The sequence below is a fragment of the Haliotis rufescens genome, unplaced genomic scaffold, assembly GCF_023055435.1.
Source record: "Haliotis rufescens isolate VD_foot unplaced genomic scaffold, xgHalRufe1.0.p SCAF_3, whole genome shotgun sequence".
NCBI lineage: Eukaryota > Metazoa > Mollusca > Gastropoda > Lepetellida > Haliotidae > Haliotis > Haliotis rufescens.
The window spans coordinates 1978125-2002101 of NW_025964001.1; the positions used below are offsets into that span (position 1 = coordinate 1978125).

A 23977-nucleotide genomic window follows, 5' to 3' on the forward strand; every position below is an offset into this window, starting at 1 on the left:
GGGATCGGGTGGTCAGGCTCGCTGACTTGGTTGATGCGCGTCGACGTATCCCAATTGAGTAGATCGATGCTCATGATATCAGTCACTGGATTGTCTGGTCAAGACTCGATTATTTACAGACCGTCGTCATTTAGCTGGAATATTTCTGTGTACGGCGTAAAACACAAACCAAACAAGCAAACAATCGTTACGTAAAATACTTACATTTTCGTTTTTGTGAGTGAGTGAGTTGGGTTTAACGCAACTTTGAACAGTATTCCAGTTATATCACGGAAACATTATCGGCGCGAACCGGGATCGAAACCACGACCATAGGTTTCTGCCAGAATACCTCGCAATCAAATACATAGGTTACATAAGAAAATAGGGGGCACGGGTGGCCCAGTCGTCTAAGGCGCCACAATTCGCTGTGCAGAGTTTCGTCCCTTGGACACGCCAGAAACCTATGATTGTGGATTCGGTTCGCCCCGATTATGTTTCTAGGTTTGTCAGCACCATACCCGTGCTCGTGGGTTTCACCGAAGTGGTAAACGTCTGAGACCTGCATCACTTCGGGCTTTCCTCCCACATCAAGCTGACACGCCGTGATATAACTGGAATACTGTTAAAGCGGCGTTAAACCAAACTCACTCACTCACATAAGATAACATAAGTTTATTCACACAACGAAAATAATCATGGTCAAAGCAGTGCCAACCCAGTTTTCGTCATGTTGTTCACCTTCATGCGCTATGTCTCTATTATATATGATTGCATACGCACGGTATTCACGCACGAGTCGCTATCGCGTGTCTGGACGTTTAACACTGAAGGTACAGTTTTAGGTATTGCGGTTTAAGGCAGTGATTACTTCGATCATGTATATATAAAGCTTCCGTAAGGCCAAAGATACATATACAACTTTACTGAAACGTAAAAGACATCGTGAAATAAATTACACACACACATCTCGCGTTATGCAACAGAGGAAAATTCACGTCGAACGTTTCTTCAAAGACGTTAACAATCGTCTCTCTTTATCACAAAGACGTGTGTATATGTAAATAACGCCTCGTTTTAAAATAAACATCTTGGAACAGACACAATAGATTATAGATACAAGATTTTACACACGTCTCAAATAACGTCAAATACGTATACACACGTCGCCTTTTCGACGAAGGCATACTACCACGTACTAGATTGGGGCGTCACCAAACGACTGCTTTTTACGTATACATACGTACAACTTCGTATCAAAGCGACATCCTTTACGCCGAAGACGTAATGGCTCACGTCCTGTAACGTCAACGGTAATGACGTCTCTCACCGACAAACTATTTACGTGTACAATAAACGCGTCTCATTACGTCGGAGACATGTACAGACGTCACCGTTTACAATGAGAACGTACAAGCATGCATTAAGCTGAGTTAACTATTTGGCGTTACAGGCGTGAGTTAGTGAGTGAGTTAGGTATAACGCCGCTTTGAACAGTATTCTAGTTCTATCACGGCTAAATGTTGGAGGAAAGCCCTAAGTGATGTAGGTCTTAGGCGTTTACCACCTTCATGAAACCCAGAGCATGGATATGGTGCTGAGAAACCTAAAAACATAGTCGGGCGGACCCACGATTACAGCTTTCTGGCGTGCCCAAGGGACGCAACTCTACATAACGAATTGCGGCGCCTTAGACGACTGGGTCATCCGTGATAGGGTGGTAGTTACATGGACTTTAACGACTAGCGTTAAGTAGTTTCTCTAAATAAATTAATTACATTAATAGCTTATTTATTATAATTAAAACAAAAGGCATTTTTCATGTTTTGTAAATAATCGTTTAATTCTATATTTGCTGCCATTTTGAGCACATTTGTGCATAAATTATTTGATAACAGAACTGATAGAAACAGCGGAAGCTTGTATCGTCCAGCGGTCTGCAGCAAACATTGGTCCTCTTGAGCAACGGAAACAAGCAATGGAAATGATCACAAATGACTAGATGAACAAGATGCAACATGAGAGAACGCGGAGGTTAGGATCTCCTCGGACGTTTCCGGGAACTCCCGAGTCTGAGCGGAAACCACCGAGGAGATCCGAGCGTGCTCAGGGAGGTTCGTGGAATATGACAGTGGCGAGTCCAAGGCTACACCTTGGCTGGTGAGCACTGAGAACCTCCGTGAGGTGGTTGCGCTCTCTCACTAGTCGGTCTATCTCGTCACGAAGAGTTGTGTTGGCATTTTGTAGTTTCTGCGTCTCCTGAAGATAGAAAACAACGTTAGTGTTAAATGGTGCATTGCAAAAAATCACCGATGTTAAACAACTTAAACTGCATGACTGCGCACTGAGGTCGATCTTGATACTTAAAGTCTCAGGATATGTCTTTTGATCTGATTTCAATATCTCATGACACTATAACATAGAGATGTGGCTTTAGTTCGTATTGGTAGAATAATATCAAGTCTCTGAAATGAATTTTAGATTTCAAAACAGTTGTAGAATTATAATTATGAAATAAAACAAAAAGGAGCACAGACTCTCTCCCTCTGCCATGCAGTAATCTAGACTTGCCAAATATTATAGACTTGCATAGGCTGTATAAATAATATTTGTTTCGGAGACTGTATGACAGACAATAGGTATGGTGAGTGAGTGAGTATGGTTTTACGCCTCTTTTAGCAATATTCCAGCAATATCACGGCGGGGGACACCAGAAATTGACTTCACACATTGTACCCATGCCGGGAATCGAACCCGGGTCTTCGGTGTGACGAGTGAACGCTTTAACCACTAGGCTACCCGACCGCCCCCCAATAGGTATGGACTCAACTTAATACTCATTGTCAGTGAGTGAATGTTGCATAACGCCGCACTCCAGTAACTATCACGACGGCCTGTCAATAATCGAGTCTGCAACCAGAAAACCAGTGACTGACAGCATGAGCAACGAGTCATACCATCGGGTCACGATGACATGTTGTCACCCTGGCAACACAATACCCATATGCTACCCATATTAGACGGCTCTTCTGACAAACATGTGGTAATGTGGACCTAATCGGAGCCAGAATGCCAAAAAGGGTGTGTTCTTGTCGTCTGTGAGGCCGTGTCGCGTTATCGTTATTATCCGCCCTCATTTCTGAAATATGGGGACCCCAGCCGCCCACAAGGTCGTATAAACCGTTTGCAATGGATTAAGTGGTTACAATGCGTCACATGACCGACTGTTTGACGTGGATCAATGCTCATACTTTCAACCACTAGTTTGACTCGAGTAATTAAAAGCAGTGGATGAACAGCCGTCATAGTGCATTCACTCACTAACTCAAAATGATAAATGTGTTTAGTCTGTGAACGCAGAGCTTAGACACGTTTCGCCCTTCGACTGTATCGCTTTTATAATATTCGCTATAGACGAGACATGATACTGTCATCCTAATAATAAAAATGATAATAATAATAATAATACAAGCGATAGCTACTGGCGATGTACTGGCCACGCTGTCCACTATGTTTTACTTAAAGATCAAATATATGTTTATCTTTAGTCACCCGTAAAAGGATTTCTGTTCGGTCCTTTTTCTTTTGGCGGAATTTCATGGCTGCGCGTCGGTTCTGCTCCCTCCGCCGATGTTGGCGCTCTACTTCCTCAGGACGTAACTGAAGAAACCAACAAACAGCAGTCGTTTATTGCAAAAGTCTTTGTAAAACAGACATCGTTAATAAAAGGTCGCATGCCAGTATATGCTTATATATTCATTGCAGATGAGAAAATTACATACATGTACATGTAGCGCTTCCACAGGAATCCATCAACAAATATTTTACTACAAGAGTTCTGTTCCGGAAATGTCTCCGTATTTCGCTTTATTTAGATTAACATAAAACATATTACAACACTAGGTCTATTTAGGAAGCTTAAGAGATAGCAATTAAAAGTCGTAGTATCTGTATTACGAAGGACTAAAGAACAAACAGTAAACTTCCTTTAGCATAAGGTTACGTTTACCTAGAGTTACCTGACTCTTTCTGCCCGACCGGTGAAGAGGCAGTTCGGGCCAGTCTGAAACTAAGTAACGCTGCTAAGTAGACACACTAACGACAAGTTCATACTGTGGAGTGTGCAAGACTGACACCTACAGACACTACAGGACACAACTTCATATTAAAAAAGACACATGGCACAAGCCAGGCTAATGTGTTGACAGCCATTGCCGTCCAAGTAACTGAAGTTTGTGTTCAACAATATCGAGTCTGATGTAATTTGTTACCATGGTACCACGATACATAATTATGTTTCACAGTTGTGTGTATGTTTAAAATAATATAAAAAGAAATGTTTTTTCAATTACAACTGAAAACCCCTTGTTTATGTTGTATTCATTAAATTGTATAATAGATTTAAATTGATATGTATGTGAGTATATATTAGCATCAGTTGTGTTTTGAAGTTTGTAGAATCTACTAATGTGTGTGACTACCGCCTACCCCCTTTTTAAAACATAAATAAATAGAATAGATAAAACAAAACAAGTGAAATAAAAAACAATCCCCTCTAGAAGACTAATTGTTCTTTTCAACGTGAATGTTTTCGGAACATACCTCTGTGGTGTGACTTCATCTCTTTGACGCCATGTTCTACACGTTATGTTTTCTACAAAACACTGACTATAATATTTTATGTGCCTCGGGATCAACCGACCCCGACACCCACCCACACCCACCCACACCCACCCACACCCAACCCCATCAAACCCCCCCACCATACTCCCACCCCATCAAACCCTTCCCACCACACTCCCACCCCGTCAAACCCTCGCCACCATACTCCCACCCCATCAAACCCTTCCCACCCACCCCCGACCCCCGTCAAACCCTCCCCACCCCCCCTCCCACTCATCAAACCCTCTCCCAAGGTGACAATCAGTTGATGTGACGTCACTCCTCGTGCTCCCGCTCATTTCAGTTGAATTTGACATTGGCATTTAGTAGAAATGAATGTCATCATATATCGTAGCACACAGATAAACAGCATATATATACAGAGAGCGACATCAACAAGTCAGAGTAAAGGCAGACTTGTATAAGCGCCAGGGGGGCTTTCATGTGTATACGTCTGTCGGCTGTGAAACATCCACCATATAGGCAGTTAGGAACGGGGGGGGGGGGGGGGGGGGCGTGACGTTGAAAACCGGGTACACCACTATTTATCGTATCAGATAAAGGGATGGCGTAAAAAAATATCCCACTAAAAAGTAATATTAGCATAGGAAACTCGCTCTGAACATTCACACAACAGTGCATACATTTCGTCCACATTCGCCATAACAATCTAATCACAGTGACCACCTTCAACCAGTTTCACCAAGTACAGAGCAAATATGTGAACACACACATGGGGATTTATTTTCTTTCCGTGTTGCAATATTTCAAATTCGTCTTTATTTCCCGTATTTTGTCCGTACGTCAGTGTTCGCGTGCTCAGATTTAACTTAATTTACATCACGGCACGCGCAAATCAACAAAATGGTCTTTACATGCAACGGCTGCCTTACCATGTGTTAACATTGCAGCAGCGCATCGCCACTGAATTGTCACACACGTGCTGGCGGGGCGGCGTGAGCGCGCGGGCGGGGAGACAATGCACGCCGTGGACAATCTTCATTCTATGATAATTACATTAAACCTGATTGTACTTCATTGAAAATACGAAATATAATAGCAGACAATGCAGAATGTCAACTTTTTTCACTTGTGACAACTGCACATGTTTCCCCAGTTAAAGACACAATAATTGTTTTCGTTTAACAAAGTTAAATGAAACCTGGTAAAAAGCTAATTGCATTTCAGTTTATGTGGATGATATGGTATGAGTAGCGATGTGAAAGGTCACAATGAGACCAGATAGTTAGTCCTAATGAGACGGATACAACAGGTTTAGACCGGTCTTGTTATTAGCATGCTGCCAACTGACGAGAAACCCATTGGCATCAATGGACGCTGTCATGATGGTCATGTACGACCAAATGCGCACAGAAAACTCCCATCCTTCGGTCATGTTGTATATAAATGTGGTTATTTGGCATCACAGAAATATAACATGTTGGCCATATCATGGTGGCAGCAAATCTTTGCACAACCAAAACACGCCCGAAGAACTGGTTTGGACCAGTCTCTACCACTTGAAGGCAATGCTAATTGCAACGTGTTTCCAGCGAGGAGACTTGTACTTCTCTGGTTGTTTCTGGTCGCAAGACTCACATGTTCCAATACACTGCTATTAACTGACATGTATATTAACGTTTTCCATTAATGACACGGCTGTCCGTCTGTCTGTAGGTATCCGACACGGGTCTGGCTGAGATGCTGGCCGCGTGTATTGATCAATTGTACGTGTAACTCCCCACAACCGACGCCAACTCGCGTGCAGTCCCGCCACACTAGCTCACGCTGCCCTCGCCCGCCTTGCCGTCTTTTCTGCCTAACCATTGATTTTCAGCTCGTGCATCGTGCAGGTAGACCCCCCTCCCCACGAGTGTCTATATCAGCTGATTTCAGACACAGACTCAAGCTGATCGGCAGGAACTTAAAATCAATAAAGTTAGCGCGACCAAAACCACGCGTGTATGCTACTAATGGCGTCTAGTGCACATGGACGTGCATGCACCACACACACGTGTAATCGTCTGGACGCTGAGGCTAAAAACATGCTTGACCTCAGACAAACAGCTGATCGCTGCAAACAGACACGCCGCAACCACATGCATGTTTCATTCAAATTCACACTTAAGAATTTTAAAAACTGTAAAATTTAAAATGCAAAATGTATGTTAATGTTTATCGTATCAAATAAGTATGAGTGAAATGATTTTGAACTTACAGATGTTTTTTCGGGGCTATTGAATTCCACCTGTAACTCGTCCTTCCCTTCGGATAGTCGCCTGGTTTGGATGGTACATTTTAGTTCTTCCTTAATGAGAGGCGTTAGGCGGCCAGTCTTCAATACTTCCACTGTCGCCTGCACCAGCCCCTCATCGTTCACATTACAAAAAGTCTCATTCAAAAACTCAGGCATAAACAAATCGTCTGTTTGGCTGTCGGAGCTGTCCATGCTTAGCACGGTTGTAGGTAAGCAACGCTACCGCAACTGATGAGAAAAAATATGAACCAATGTTATGTTTTACGATAATCTCGAACCGAAGTGCTTTTCACGTAATCAAAGAAAAATAAGCAAAATCATATTTAGTTTCAATACCACATTTTAGTCTCACCTAACATTTAAATAACCCCAACGCAACTAATATCTAAAAGGAATTATTTTTCATGAATGTAAACATTGCATGATTCTCGTGGATTTATAATAAATGCTGACGTAATGGCGGCCAACCGAATGTAATCATTGGCTATCAAGTTGATTTAATCAATTTCAATATTATAAAATACTCTCAATGAAACTAACGCTGAATTTAGTTTTTAAATCCAGAAAATATACCCAGAAAGAAAAATTATATTAAAACATTACATAAATTGAGTAACGTGTTGGAGCAAGTTATTTCATTGACCCAATGTTGCGGCATAGCGGTGGCATCCGACAGCATTGTGCAGCGAGTATCGATCCACGGCTGCCGTCAAGTGTCTTGAGACTGATACAAGGGAGGTAACTCGTTCTGACATAACTTACGCACTATGACGCATAAATTGCGCTGGGCAGTAGCAGTTTCCCCCTGTTCCGCGGTGACTCACGCCGCTTAGCTGCACGAGCTATTGACCAACAGGACTACGGCAGAGTGAATCACCACTAGCCAACTACAGTGAAAAGTCACCAGAATAGCCCACTGGCCATACCAGGGGAGTAGATTTCGACAGGGGCGGGAAACTTCGCTCAACGTTATACAGCGTTCTGTATATATCTACATACAAAGCTGTTGTGATGAGACGGAATTTCTGACAATTTCTCCTGGTATTCAACTGGGACCACTTATAGTTAAACATCTAATCAATTGATCGGCATTCGGCATTAATCGGTCGCTGGATTCAAAACACGAAGCCTTATTCTGTATATGTCGGACATTGAGTATTCAAGTACACATGCACTTGACGTTGAAGAGGATCATTGCAGGGGATATGATAATATCTAATGCTCAACAAAGTTTATTGAATACATGAAGGAATCAATAATAAATACGGTCGAAATGTCTTGATGAAAATAAGATGTTCATATTTGTAAAATTATATTCATTGTAACGTAAGTATTGATGGTGGATTTAATTTCAAACTCATCTTCTCAACTAATAGTGCGTAAGCTTGCGTTGTTACATGTTTTAACAATGGGACTATTATGTGGAGTGCAGCTGACAGGGATACGTTCTAACATTTCAACAAATCGTCACTTGCGGTTTCGTCTTATACATGTTTGCCCGTGTTTGAGATTCATCGCTTTCATTGGGGACGGTGTAAGTTGCCGTGCAGAGTTGCAACCCCGTTTTGCGCCAGGATCCGCTTCCAGTTGGTTCGAATTCATGAATCACACAAATGTTTATCCTTGCTCTTTTAGCACCATACCATGGTACGTTGGTTTTACCAATGTGGTTCGTCGCTATATGGCTGAAATAATGCCGATACGACGCTAAATTTTAACTCACTCACTCATGTGGTCAACTCACTCACTCAGATACTACACTAATTAAACAGTGGACAAAACATTTTCACCTGTTAAACTGGGTTTGTCGTGACATCTAAATAGTTTCTGTTCATCAGGCTGTCAACGGCGAGTAAAGAAATGTATCATGTTGTTCAAATGAGCGAATTGTTAATAACATCCATACGAAGCGCACTATAAATGAGGGCTTGACACGTGTTATACGCATTGTTGAGCTCAGCACGTCGGGGTAGATGATGATGTCACAATTTATTACTACTGCTGTGGGTCATATCACAGCAGTGATGTTGGGCATGAGAAATAGATGAAGTGAGGTCCATTACATGTGCTGTGTTCCCCCTGAAAATCGGGGTACGAATTGGTCTTCAGCAACACATGCTTGTAAGAGACGACTAACAAGATCAGGCTCGGTGAGTTGAGTGATGCATGTCATCGTATTCCGATTAAATCAATATCCATGTCAGTCACTGGATTGTCTGGTCCAGGCTCGATTATTCACAGACCGCCGTCAAATAGCTGGAATATTGTGTTAAACAACAAACAAAACTATATGCCGTGTGGATTGGTTTTCACCCACTAATGTTGAACAGTATTGATATTAAGCTCGTGTCAGAATTCATGATGCGCTCTTGGAATCGCTCAGGAATTACAAAAATTCACACTCTGGATTCGTAAAATTTGCATGACAGTACGAAACGCATGTGACACAGTCTATGTTTCATGTATTATTCACACCGTTCAACATAAGCGGATGAAAAGGAAACCACACGAAACATTTTTAATACCAATTCACGGCTGTGTAAGGGTCAACTAGAAACAAATGTAATGCAGGCAATTGATTGGAAATGTAGACATCACTTAGACACGGTTGTAGACGTATAGCTGGAATATTGCTGAGTGCGGCGTTAAACAACAAACCTACCGTTGTAGACGTTATGTGTATTTACGTTCGAAGACTGATGGCGTCTCTGTCTATCTTTTGGACGTCATTTGAACATATGTCGGACACGGGTGGCCAACTTGTCTAAGGCGCCGCAGTTCGCCGTGCAGAGTTACGTCCCTTGGACACGCCAGAAGCCTATGATCGTGGGTTCAAATTCCGATTATGTTCCTAGATTAGTCAGCACCATACCCGTGCTCGTGGGTTTCACCAAAGTGGTAAACGTCTGAGACCAGCCTCACTTCGGGCTTTCCTCCCACATCAAGCCGAACTTGAATACTGTTAAAAGCGTCGTTAAACCAAACTCACTCACTGTCTTTCCATCACATCACGTACTATTGTCTTGGCCAAGGCAACCCGTAGCTCTAGCAAGGTCTATTGTTACTTGTAAATAAGGGAGTAAGGTTTAACTTTCACCTTTTGTCCAATATCAGTAAGCTTGAGTTTGGTATAACGCCGGTGCAAAAGTCTACAACACGGGGCGTCATCTTCCTGTAGGAGAAAAGCCGGAAGTGCTGCAGGTTGCAGGCAGTTTCCACTTTTGGAAAAACCACGAACGCGGATTCGAACCAGACAGGCCATGATACATAGTCAATTCAAATGTTGGATTCAAACTCACGGCAATACCTTAGCATGAATAAGACGCGCAACAACGAATTTCGGAACACTTTCATAGTAATATCCTGTAAGCTACGACCCCCGACTAACCGGGTCGGACTTTTAGGACACCCAATCGCCCGTATGTTAAAAGAGTCTGTCCATAGGATGCGATGAAAGTAGATGAGGTATCAGATTGTCAGACGATAGTACAGCTTCATCACGGCGGTAGAGTCTGGACCAAACAAACCAGGGTTAACGCTATGAGCAGAAAGCACCTGAACCTCATTTAAAAAGTCGAGGAATGTTCCACATTTACGACGTGGCTTAAAAATTGTACCTGGGTACCTGGTATTCAAAGCGTTCTCTTGTTCCAACATGGTTACAATGTGTGAAGATATTTGTGGTGTCAATCGTCCTGTTAAAAAGTATTAAAAGCGGCGTTAAACCATAAAAGCATCCAACAATTGAGAATACAACTGTAGCCAGTTCGTATTTTCACATTATGTGCTTTAAAATGAGCAATTTCATCCTGATTCGTTTACATTTGGATCCAATGATCTAGCGGTTTAACACAAGCAGAAATGACCTGTTGGCACAATGGACAAATCTCATTGAGGGTTGTCACTCTTGATATGATGTGGTTTGTGATGATAAACGGTGATATTACACATGTTCATATAAATAACATTTATACACATGTATTTGGTAAATCACGTACGTTACTTGAAAGGAATATCGATTCGCAGTTCGGAAGGAAAATAGACATTTTGTTTTGAGAGTATGAAAACTGTTTGTACAACCATACAGAATGCACACCCATCCGACGTGAGGGAGGTCGTAGGGAAGACTACAGGACAAGGTGCTGGGAATCTTGTCGGGGTTGTATGCAGAGCGTTTGCGTACATAAATAATGGGCTTATAGTAACGGTGTCAGGGAACCATTACCAAGTGCTCCACTGTGTATGTATGGCCGTGAAGCTGACTCACTCCGACAACACAAGGCTGCAACAGGCACATCCCTGACCTCAGCACACGTCATCGATGACGACATTAGCATAATACATACCACAAAGTACATATATTACACCATTATTAAAAACAATACCTTTATGTCCATGTTTGTAGACAGTTGGTTCACCAATATGAAGTTTTGCTTTTCAACATTTACCAGAAAGACTTTACTTAATAGGCGACCTAAGTCTCTTGCAGCAGTAGAATCACAGCGGTTATGTACAGGAACTATCTGTGTTTTGCAGATAATGGGGTCTTGTATTCCCACCATTATGTCGACATGTGAAATAAAGTAGACTGTTTGATATATTCTGTCTGAAAGTTTTTTGTAGCGAGTAGGCGAGGTGATAGCACCGCTGCAGGAATCCGTTCTGTTTCACATCGACGGAGACAGACGGCTGCCCTGACGGGTTGAGTCACACTGAAAACATTTGTATGCACTAATTATGTCCACGGGAACAAATATGTATTAATGCTTGTAAGAATCAGGAATACATAATGTTATTTGTTTGTGTGGAATGGAGTGTTGTGAGTATACAGGATAGTAGGGGAGATTTTCTGACTCTTCATTCAACTGCAGCTGCACACTAGCGGCGTGTTGGATGCATGTATGCACTGTGGCCGTCCCGCGCCGGTCAGCGATTCTGTGCAACGCTACACGTTGTGTTTTCTCTCCGGTGTGTTTTCTCTGCGGTGTGATCTTCGGGTGATGTTCACAAAACTAAATAGAATTCTTCACAAAAGTATACGAACCTTGATCCGCGGTACTTGGAACTACTTCAGGGGAAAACAGGTGGCCCAGTCACTAAGGCTTCAACTGAAAAGGGTTACGTGGCATAGATACCAGCTCAGCTAATCGCGAGTTCGAATCCCAAATAAGCATGGGTTATGCTTCTTGGTTTTTAAACATAATACTCGGGGGTCCTATTTCTAAATATAAACCTCTTTCACCTGTTTCTCCAAGCTGGGATCCTTTTCTTTGGAAAAGCTGACACGCCGTGATCTTACTAAAAGGTGTTGCATCCTATCTTAGCATGATTGTCAACAACACAACCGAGACACAAACATTTACAAACCGTACCGAACTGTGAAGACGAACCCGGTACCAGAGCCACGTTTAAGCTGATACCACCCCCTCACACCGCCTCTATATTATACCACCCGTGAAGATCCGGGTTAGAATAGGTCTTCTGCAATGCTTGTCATAAAAGGCGACTAAGGGGATCGGGTGGTCAGGCTCGCTGACTTGGTTGATGTATGTCATCGTTTCCCAATTGGATCAATCCTCATGATGTCAATCACTGGATTTTCTGGTCCAGACTCGATTACTTACAGACCGCCGTCATATAGCTGGAATATTGCTGAGTGCGGCGTTAAACAAACAATTTGTTTATCAAGATGCGTCAGATTAATCCCGAAAAATGAATTACACAGTCCCATATGAATCTTTTTTATTGCGAAACTGTTTTTTTTCGAAAGCTATATTAGCCCCTTTCAGTCTGAGAGGCAATATTAAATACTGCCATCACCTACATGTGACATACTGCCATCACCTACATGTGACATACTGCCATCACCTACATGTGACATACTGCCATCACCTACATGTGTCCCACACGTCGGTTTGACACCATCGCGTCATTTGGTCTGAGGCACCCGGATATCCGACGCGGTGCCTCTTTTTTCTCCGACCGTCACATTGACAACCTGTGATCTGGTGCAATAAACAGTGTCAATTCACATATGGTTGTACAACTGCAATACACCAATACACGTATGTGTAAACAATTTCGCATTAAAAAATTCCCGCGTCACAACAAACAGATACCCCGGAAAAATCAGCCTTGCTTGACAACGGTATAAGGATCTATACCGAAACGCCGCCTTTACAGTAAGTAAAAAAACTGTTATCCAAAAATTGTGACTACTTTGTCATCAACTTCTAAGTAATGCCGATCAAACAATCCATCTGGTTTGGACAACGTGTAAGTATCGTTATGCTTTACACGTATTTGTAGGTACGTTCGCCATTAATAAGCATATCGGTAGTCTCTTCTGATTTATAATCGTCATACTGTTTGATTTCGGACATACATTTAAATCAACAGACTGAAACATTAGATCTCTATCACATCATCATCAAACGTGCAAACAGTTGATTATCAGCCGTACTCGTAAGTTTCACAGACGTTGTAAACGTCTAAGACCTGCATCACTTCGGGCTTTCCTCCCACATTAAGCTGTCACGCCGTGATATAACTGGGATGCTGCGGCGTTAAACCCAACCAAAGAATATGTAGTTATGTATATATTGTATATACGTCTTTGACCCAACTAACTCACTCATAGCTAATCAATATCTTGAGTTCTACAAGGAACCTAAAAAACAGTATTTTGCTGATAAACGAGGAGGGATATATATCTCTGAGAGCGTATTCCAATAGAATGTGTGGTGACAGACTACGATTGTTTCAGCCGAAAAGCGTCGTTAGAGGGAAAGTAACAGAAATGTCTGCTCCACTTCCGGCAAGATTCGGAGCGGAAATGTTCCATAACCGTAACAGAGATATGACGTATCGTTGGTCCTATTGTCATGGTAACGTAATCAACATGCACGTGGAATTTCTTTAGTAGTATCACGATACTGTTTGGTCATCGGATGTTATGTCCTGTGATGGCTGCCAATTAACAGGAAGAATATGATTGTGAAATACGTCATCAAATGTTGTGCACTGCAGGAGGTGGTCCTGCAGCTTTTCAATAAGTCCCATTTTCTCGTGACGTAGATTTTCACGCAGTCTCTCCAAAGTTACTTTGTCTTCCTCCAAACTCGATATTTTCTGCGAAGATAGATAAATATATACATTTATTTATTTGTTAAATTAGTTTAGTTTTATTCAGTTACAAGTTGATCATATATTTACCTCCTGTAATTGATGCCCCTTGTCCCTCTCCTTGGCCCGGAAGCGCCTAGCCGCGCGCTTGTTCTGCTGACGTCTCACACATCGTTTTTCAACGTCATCGGGGGTCAGCTTAAAACAGATAAAAGGTCAAGCTGAAAACTGTTGTTTTTACATGACATGAATACAAGTCACATGACGTGCGGTGAAAATGGATTTAACGCCGCATTCAAGATCGTTTCACTCATATAGAGACGTGCATGTACATGCGAGGCTGTTGTACTAATCCTGGGGGCCGTTGTACAAAACAACCCTAGCGCTACGACTGTCGTAAGTCTATGTTAAAGTATGGGAGTTTCGATCACCTTATCGCTCAGATCGCATTGTCCAACGGCACCCTGATTAATATTGGTTGTGTAGTGCTAACGCACTGACGTTTTTTAACGTTCGCAGCCGAGCATCGAACTCCGACTTCCGATCTCCCGGCAGGGTAACAATCTTATAATGTCTATTGGACTGACGCGGCCAAGGTTCGAACCCCGGACTTTCCGTTCTCTCGGCAGACGATCTATATCCACTACACCACGGAGGCGACCAAAAGGGATGTGACTGAATTAAACAACTAACTGAACGAAACATAATTGCCGAGATTTAGTCCAGTAGTCGTACCTATAGACATTGTGTGTAATAAACTCAACTCAATTAATATTTGCAGTCTCGGTATATTCAGATTTGCAATTATATTCACCACTACATTAGATAACGAGCCAAATTATTTCCTGATATTGAAGGTCACATATCTACCAATCAGCTGCTTGGTCTATATTAAACATCAGTCAGCATTGCCATCATTTCATCACTCTCCACGCGCCGACGTATGCGGATCACGTGACCACTACTACCCCAAGCATGCACATTTTCTACTATGGGGTTTACAAGGCTACACATTAAAAACGGAAAGTATAAAAATATTTGATCGAATTACACGAGTCCTGTGTTCTCAGCGGAGCAAGACTCTTAAGTAGCATTATTTCGGAAAATGTATTTTAAGTTACTCGTTCTTATTTAAGGTCAAGAAATTTAAGAGAGTTCTAGATGCTTCTGTCCCAGTTGTAATAAAAAGTGCTGACGGGGTTTGATCGACACATGATTAGACAGCGTTGTAAAACTACGAAATAGCCTAAAATAGAATTGTATGAAAATGACCTCACATGACATCGTTCCCTGACCTGATGATCTCATTTCATCCGACGATAGATACAACGAGCCAGCCACCAGCCTTTTAACAACGCATTGTTTTATACGAGAGAAAGTCTGCCTACCTTCGATGTGACGGGAGGTGTCGAGAGCAGCGTTAATTCCCCCCGTCCCTCTGACAGACGCCTTGACTGAATCTTACACCACAACTCCTCCTTAATGAGAGGGATAAGAGAGCCACTCTGAATTGCTTCCCTTGCCGCGCTGACCACCCGTTTGTCCAGTCTCCGCGTCCCTGTCCGTCTTAGCACCTGGCGAGTCGGACCAGCTGATTGCAAAGATTCCATTTTGAGTAACGCGCTGTTGTGATACCTAACAAATATGCATACCCAAACGCTATTTGTGTACTACTCTCGAACCGAAGTGTTGGGTGAGGGGATTCCCCGAACGTGGGCAGGTAGCAGGTTTTGTCGACAGAACTTGTCGGTGACGATACCGCTGTATGTATACACGAACAAACTGGGCTCCGTGGCCATTTCCACGCTTAGAACGTTGCCAGTGTGAGCAATCGTGTCAATATGGTATAACGGTATAGTTAGGCGAACTGGGTTGCAAGAGGAATAGATATCCACGTTTTAGATTCAGGCCGATATACACAGACAATAGCCTTGCTTCTATCGTTAAAAAACCAAACCAAATCTCTTGCACTTTGTAGAAATATATATCAATGAATTAGTAACCATGTAGATAATTTTCAGAGATTATTTTTTTCCAGTAAGTGTGATACTATCGGCATTTTTTCTTTCCCACTGGAAGGATTTAAGGAATACCGCGCATGTTCTGCGTTACTTCCTGTTGTGATGGGCGTGGCCACTGCAGTGCCGTGTTGGGAGACCAAAACGTAAATAAACACAAGGGCGTCTAAATATGGTATTAATTTACATACTGGTCTTGCGGGTATAAATCGATGCGTCTGTCTGGCGGTGTAGTGCAGTTGTTGCCATCAAGGTCGTTGCTCTCATTCCTCAGCTCGGCGGTGATCTCGGGTTCAATATCGACGCGTTCAGGCCCACCCGACAGCGCGTGCCGCTCACGCGCCGGCTAATGACCCTGTGGAATTGAGAGCCGGGAGGCGTTGAGGCGACGCGCTCAAATATTCATGTCATTCGCACTTGTGTACCACGGCGAACGTAAAAAAGTTATATTTGAGAGATGGGAATAGGTTGTGAATTAATGTTTGATTTGTTAAGTTGGTTCTACGTGGCCCTTGCGATGTGTTTGTAATTGAATGAAATGAACTGCGCTGTGGAGAAAGGTGTTAAATCAGGCGTGGAGATTACTGTACAAGGTTTATCGTATTACAGGAGCGGTGGATTTGAACCTGACGTAATTATTTCAGTTTCCATTGTGTCCTGTCTTCCTGATTGACGGAGCTCCACAACCTGGAACGCATCTACACAAAAGATTTGTTTATCATGGAAACACGTCAATATTTTGTGCCCAGGTCGTTGAACATAAGATAACCAGCTGATATTTTTGTGATCAGAACACCGCCATGTGTTGGACAGTTTGTGACCATGCGTGCACATCCTTGAACTACAGCAACAGCAGCAACTTTCAACGCACTAAACCACGTATTATAGCACGCACTACACCTTGCACTATTATAACATGCACTATACCTCGCACTATTATGACATGCACTATACTACTTATTATAGCACGCACTACACCTCGCACTATTGTAACCTGCACTACACCACGTATTATAGCACGCACTACACCTCGCACTATTATAGCCCGCACTATACCTCGCACTATTATGACAGGCACTACACCACATATTATAGCACGCACTACACCTCGCACTATTATAACATGCACTATACTACTTATTATAGCACGCACTACACCTCGCACTATTATAACATGCACTACACCACGTATTATAGCACGCACTACACCTCGCACTATTATAACATGCACTATACTACGTATTATAGCCCGCACTACACCTCGCACTATTAAAGCACGCACTGCACCTCGCACTATTATAGCACACACAACATCTCGCACTATACCACGTATTATAGCACGCACTACACCTCGCATTATTATAGCACGCACTACATAACATGCATAGATTTTGCAATCATATTTGCTCTGTATAAAACGTGAACGAAGAAGGCGTTTAAGTGCCTAACACACACTGTGCGACAGCAATCTGAACAAAATACAAGGAAAGCGAACGTGCACAATGGCGACCGCAGATCACACCTAACCAACACACACGTACGCGAAATCAACTACTGTACGATCACATGCCCCCAATGTGTATATGACCACGCAATAATTGATATGATCATAACTAATAAACATCATTACCCACTCTCAATCATTGTGTTTGCATGGTTGGTCACATGCCTAATTATATATGGTTAAACACACCGTTAAGATAACGTGCCTTAAAGTGTTTACAATATATATATATATATATATATATATATACTATATACTTTATTATTATCACAAACGTTATTGTACTTATACGCATATACATATGTATGTTTTCACTAAGGACAGGGGCGGTCGGGTAGCCTAGTGGTTAAAGCGTTCGCTCGTCACGCAGAAGACCCGGGTTCGATTCCCGACATGGGTACAATGTGTGAAGCCCATTTCTGGTGTCCCCCGCCGTGATATTGCTGGAATATTGCTAAAAGCGGCGTAAAACCATACTCACTCACTCACTCACTGAGGACACCTGTAATCACACACTTTTCCTAGGACTTGGAAAATATGCACCAAACATTGCAATAAATGGGGAAGTAGGTTGAATCCCGCCATATATCAGATCATGGACAACAGTCTCAAGGCACTGGGCCAGACGTGTCAACACTCCAAACAGAAGAATAACTAAGAAGATATTTGTGTGGGCAAGCAACTGCAGGAGGAGCTGGAATGGAAAAGTGACGTCATGTCTAGAGAGAATCGACCTGGGACATTTAAGGAGCATAAATACCCAAATTGAAACAAAGTTATTTGTTGCAACGGTGCAAGAACACCTTATGTTGGAATATAAGACTAAATGGAGGGACAACTTATTGTTGGAGAAAGGACACCGTGGTAGAAACAAACAAAGAAGCTACAGGTTGTTTAAGAAAGTCTATAGCACAGAAAAATACGTGGATACCCTCTCAATCGTGCTCACAGGAGCTCCCTAGCTAAATTCAGATGTGGAGTGGCGCCTTTAAAGATAGAGACTGGACGTTACACAAACATACCACCAGAAGAGAGATGTTGCTTTAATTGCACAGACCAGGTGGACGAGATCCAGGTTTTACTTATCTGCCCTTTATACGACGACGTGAGGGCTGATCTTCTGAATCGCTGTTGTCTAAAATTTACTAATTTATAAATTACTCTTACAGTGAAAAGTTGACATAGATTTTATCAAACGTTGATTATATTTCTTGCGTGGCCAAAACCTGCCATAACATTTTAGCAGAGCGACTTTCCACTTTATATCATTGATGTTTATATGTATATATCTTATCGCTGTGTATGACTGTATATTTGTAATGGCATGGTGTCTCTCGTTAGTCGTCTAGCGACTGGTTGTAGAATTTTATGTGTATACTTCTTTTGATGCATTATAAGTGTATTCAACGAGTGAGACAAAAATATACTTGTCTGTCTGTCTGTCTGTCTGTCTGTCTGTCTGTCTGTCACTCTAAAATATATAACACTCACTAATATATAATTTAAAGCAAAACACGGAAGAAGGTATTCAGGTTGTGGTTTGCTTTAAATTTTAAACCCATTTGACTGTACACTCGAATTGGAAGTACTATATATATGCACACTTATGATTAAACACACCAACACATATGGTAACACAAACGACAATATATATGAAAGCACACTAACATACGATAACGCATTCGTTTGTTAAGACAAATACATACAGCGACACATTAATGCATATGACACATACTTTTTATGATCATACGCTGCCTTGTGATCTTTAGAAATCACCCAGACTAAAATGTACGATCATACATCAAAATATATGACGTCACACTATGTATCAGATTACGACATAAAAATCAGGTCACGAGATGACCTTCATCGTCTCGCCCTGAATACCATAGTGTCACTGAGCTAGAACGAAAGTAGTTCCGGCATAAAATGCTTCTTCACTCCAGTGAAATATCGATTACACGTTTGGAGATAAACAATAGTACATCATGACTAATAAAATAATAAATATGCAAAATGCTTATACATATGACTACTCACACGTACATTAATTATGGATCTGATCATTTCGGACGCACACAAACGTGTCCAACACATTCATGGTATAATTCCAAACGCACACACACACACACATACATGGTATAATTACACACACACACACACACACACACACACACACACACCACACACCACACAGACCTATGTATATCACATACAAACCGCCACGTATCCGCGCGTGCACTTAATGACCCCACGGCAGCAGTGGCAGACGTCGCAAGTGGTAATTACAGTCTAACGTCTGCTCCCCCAGGTGTCTGGCGGGAAACTCGGCCCCGTCGTCTGCTTCACGGAATGACTAAATGTGCTGCTGGAGAGATAAGCAGAACCCAAACTTTGAACTCAAGTGATAAAAACTATTTTTCCGCCATTGTGCAAGAGATCATATTTAAGTATGTCTAGTGTCTGATCCCAATGAGGGATACGTACATACATTATATGATAGTTAAACGAGGGTATTTCTGAACTTGGAATGTCATTTGGAATGTGTCTGTTTATTCATTTCAAAGTATTGGCAGGGCATGAACGTCTAAATTAAGACAGGCTATGGCAGGATCAGGAAAGAATACACTTCATGTCGCCCTTCCTCCTGCATATTATGTTATAGAGCCGTTCCACAAAACGCTACGACTGTCCTAAGTCAGTGTTAGAGAATGGGAGTAGACTAACAACCAGTCTCCGAAATGAACAGGTTTTACAGAATATGAACAATTGTTAAATTATCTTCATAAAATACAATAAAAAGGAGCCCAGGGACTTCATTTTCAGACTGATACTGCAGTAATCTAGACTTGCCCACTAGTATAGACTTGCATGGGCTGTATTGGAGTAATTTGTTTCATGGTCTCTTTGACAGACTAGAATGGGAACTGCGATCGACATGGCCTAAGATCGCTTTGTGGAACGGGGCCAAGGTCAGATAAACGTCTGTAGTCTATTATGGCAATAAAGACAGTGTGGCGTGAAGGTATCTGTTCTAATCACACCTGCAGATGTAGTCTTTAAACACCTCCTGGAACATCCTGCTGTGCTCGGCTCCTCTATGTAACCACCAGTTTTACCGAGATGTCATTTTTTTCATAGTGGCCATTACCTTTTGATTTACGTGCGATATATTGCCCAAGACATTATTGTATGTCAAGAGTGCAAAACCACGCGTTTCTACTGAAGAAACGCCAGAGAGAAAATGTAATGTTTCTTGCCTAGCAGAGTTACCATTCCTAATGATTATGTGAAGGGTCTGTCGCTTTGATGATCAAAGAATTTATTGTTAATGTTTTAGAATGTTCTCCTTAGTCCTGTGCCATGACTGGGTAATTTAATCAAAACGAGTCCAAATCATAAAAAATAGCAAATCCAGCTATATTCCACTCCCACCGTTACGAATTTAAAAGTGAGACAATCGCCTTGTACTAAGATATTCATAGACTCTGTTAGTCTATGCCTTCTCTTGTTTTACTAAAGTACAGGCAGTTTCAGATAAGTCTGGTAAAGTTTGAACTGAAAAGTTATCATTACCTTCACAATTGTCAATTTTCCGCAACCCTCGTCATCTAAGTCGGTACTTGTACCCTGCAACAAGACTCTGTGAAGTATAAGCCGTGCCTCGCTAAGGTTAATATGGACATGTACACGTTTGCCGCCGATTCTACAGAAAGTTCAGAACCTGACTGAATTGGGTTTTACGCCGCAGTGAGCAATATTAATACAATATCACGGCGTTCGCACCAGAAATGGACTTTGGCGTCAAGAGCGGACGCGTGAACCGCTATGCTACTCACCGCCGTAACTTTGTATTACATTATATGATTATCAAATAAGGAGTATTAACTTTCAGACACAAATTAACTTTTATAACAATATTTTCAGAATAGTTGTTTTAGAATTCCAATACAAAACATAGCTTCAAGAGCGAAATTACTAACTCATTAAATATATATGCTTTAGTACATGGTTTTTTGATCGAATTAAAAAAGTTTTTTACCAAATTATGTATTCGATGTGTTTTTCATGTATAAATGATACTATAGAAGTTCACTCCGGTGTGTGAATTATTTACAACTTTGCTTAGATTCTCTTTTCAAATCCACGGTTTTTACCACAAAAGCATTTCAAAAGCAGGTCTAAAAATTATTATATGGTCCCTTAAACGACCATGTTGCTACGTTAATCTGCAACTCGTGAAGCGTTAACGGATATGCTGACGGCACCTTCTGTAGACAGAGCGCGTCTTTGTTGACATCACAGTAAATATCAGGTAGCATCGGTGTCAAGAACGCGGCGAACCCCTCTCCCCCTCAGCATCCCCCTCCCCCAAAATACAGGTGCGGTTGTGTGGGTGGGAGTAGGCGGCCCACGGAAACAATAGAACATTAGAAACCGGTCGGACATGTTTAAGACATGTGTTGGAATGTGATATCGTTAAGAGAGGGTTTGTATGTATTAGTTTGCCTTTTTATCGTAGGGCTCCGACTTGCGTCGCGTGGAGGCTACCGTTTCAAATGTACCCAATGAGACCCAAACGAAAGTCAAAGGAATTTTAAGAGTTTGTAGTTTTTAAAGAATTGGCATTCTTAAATGCATAACGGGAATAAATGTTTTGTGATTGCAGCACAGATCATAATTATGATGATGATTATATGTATGGGCCGCGCTAAATTAAAAAATAATTATTATATGTACGTATCATTTATTACCTGCCTGGAAAAAGAAAGTATACACACATGTTTGATGTTGGCTAAAACTGAAATATAGATGAAATGGTTATTCGATGGGGATGTATTTGATATAGAGAATCTCACCCGAGTGTCTTTCGATATGAAATGTATCCACACGAGTTAGTGGAAAAACTTCGAGTGTAGATATATTTGATATCAAAAGACACGAGGGTGAGATTTTATTTATCATCCAACATCATTCTTCCAACCTTTTAAGTTTGTAGACAGTAATAAGCAGTGTCTTAAGTGTAAAAAGTATTGCTAAAAGCTTCAATGGACTGCAAAGCATTGTGATGCAATTTCATTGCAGCGATATCTACAATGGAGATATCGTTTGATCTAACCCAAGCGATATCTCATGTGGGAGACAGTTTTGGATGATAAACCGGTATAACAGTTTTCGACCTGATGTTTGAAGTGTTTCGGCGACTGTTTTCAGCCTAGTAACGGTTTGATGAATTTGTAATTGTTTGTTGAAATCCATATTTAGTGTGTACTTTCTTTTGTCCTGCAGTTGAGTTGGACATTTAGCTATCAAAGCCAACGCTCTTTGGTTCTTTCTCTGGAAATTCTCCCATTCGTCATTTTGAATACATACCAGGTTGTACACTCTGTCATGCGACATGATACATCGTGTTAGCTCGCATTCCGTTAGTAATAGATTTGGCCGAAGAGAGGGCTTGGCGCTTGGTGATAGCTAGAGGTGAAGAAGGTCATGTCATTGTATCATTCCAGAACACCAGTACGATCACGAAACAGGAATGTTCGAAAGATGGGAGACAATGTGTCTGTCGCTAGAAATGTATAATGGAATAAAAGGCGGTACAGTATCACTGATCGTTGTTCGTTGTTATTGTAACCTCTTGTTATGACCTTGTCGAAATGGGTACCGATTGTGATTGGTGTCATTTGTTCTGCGAATACTTAAAAAAATGACTAAAATACATTCATGAGGATAGGGTGTGGGAAACCTATCTATCTTGCTTACTTTGTATGGATACAAGGCATTGATGTTTTGAGTTCCGCTGGTCGAATACACTGTTTCAATAAATATATCCAATGCGCAATGAGTAAAAATCAGCTGTTAAAAATTTGCATAATGTATATGCACTATTTGGCTCAAGCGTCCATATTTAAACATTGTATTTCGAAAATTAATTATGTTTCGGGGATTCTCTGGGAAGGATTGCACTTGGCTTGTGTATGGTTCGCGTTAACATGTTATCTTCATTGCAGAGTTCTTGCACTTGCCATAGTAACTGCGATACGACAGGAAGTCCATATGGTGCTGTGTTTATACAACACCATCCCATCGTCACCGACCGTAATAAACTCGTACCCACTGACCCGAGGCTGAACTGATAAAGTCGGACAGTACACGATCATTGATTTCCTTCTATTATCGGCAGGCAACAAGAAAACCCTACCTCTTGTCTAATTGACTTGATATCGGAATGCGAAGGTACTACAGTGGACCGGTCACAGAACAATAGGACGTCCACGCACTCGGAGATAACCTTACATACACGCATGCGCATCAGCCTACCCGAACACAAGCACCGGAAATGCCTGACTGGGTGGCGTCGCTTGTAGTTCATGATTACCTTTTGATTTGCGTTTTATGTGTAGCAACCGACACAACTTCACTACAAACCTA

At 41.8% G+C, this 23977-nt stretch overlaps 2 protein-coding genes across 2 annotated transcripts; both read right to left on the reverse strand.

Annotated features, from left to right (window-relative positions):
* Positions 1 to 1800: 1800 nt before the first annotated feature.
* Positions 1801 to 7162, reverse strand: LOC124148480 (cyclic AMP-dependent transcription factor ATF-3-like). Its single transcript, XM_046519587.2, has 3 exons — positions 6860 to 7162; positions 3532 to 3639; positions 1801 to 2238 (listed from the first exon to the last, which is right to left on the reverse strand). The coding sequence occupies exons 1-3, from the start codon at positions 7088 to 7090 to the stop codon at positions 2086 to 2088; spliced, it is 492 nt and encodes a 163-aa protein (XP_046375543.1). The 5' UTR covers positions 7091 to 7162; the 3' UTR covers positions 1801 to 2085.
* A 5461-nt stretch (positions 7163 to 12623) lies between these two features.
* Positions 12624 to 15782, reverse strand: LOC124148447. Its single transcript, XM_046519542.2, has 3 exons — positions 15412 to 15782; positions 14114 to 14221; positions 12624 to 14029 (listed from the first exon to the last, which is right to left on the reverse strand). Exons 1-3 carry the CDS (start codon positions 15631 to 15633, stop codon positions 13826 to 13828), a joined length of 534 nt encoding a protein of 177 aa, XP_046375498.1. The 5' UTR covers positions 15634 to 15782; the 3' UTR covers positions 12624 to 13825.
* Between the last annotated feature and the right edge of the window lie 8195 nt (positions 15783 to 23977).

Excerpts from the sequence above, each read along its gene's own strand:
- LOC124148480 (XM_046519587.2), bottom strand. The coding sequence starts at position 7,090 with ATGGACAGCTCCGACAGCCAAACAGACGATTTGTTTATGCCTGAGTTT. Across the intron at positions 3,640-6,859 it reads ATAGCCCCGAAAAAACATCT|TTACGTCCTGAGGAAGTAGA; the intron begins GTAAGTTCAAAA and ends TGGTTTCTTCAG. Across the intron at positions 2,239-3,531 it reads GAACAGAAATCCTTTTACGG|GAGACGCAGAAACTACAAAA; the intron begins GTGACTAAAGAT and ends TTCTATCTTCAG.
- LOC124148447 (XM_046519542.2), bottom strand. The coding sequence starts at position 15,633 with ATGGAATCTTTGCAATCAGCTGGTCCGACTCGCCAGGTGCTAAGACGG. Across the intron at positions 14,222-15,411 it reads CACCTCCCGTCACATCGAAG|CTGACCCCCGATGACGTTGA; the intron begins GTAGGCAGACTT and ends ATCTGTTTTAAG. Across the intron at positions 14,030-14,113 it reads AGGGGCATCAATTACAGGAG|AAAATATCGAGTTTGGAGGA; the intron begins GTAAATATATGA and ends CTATCTTCGCAG.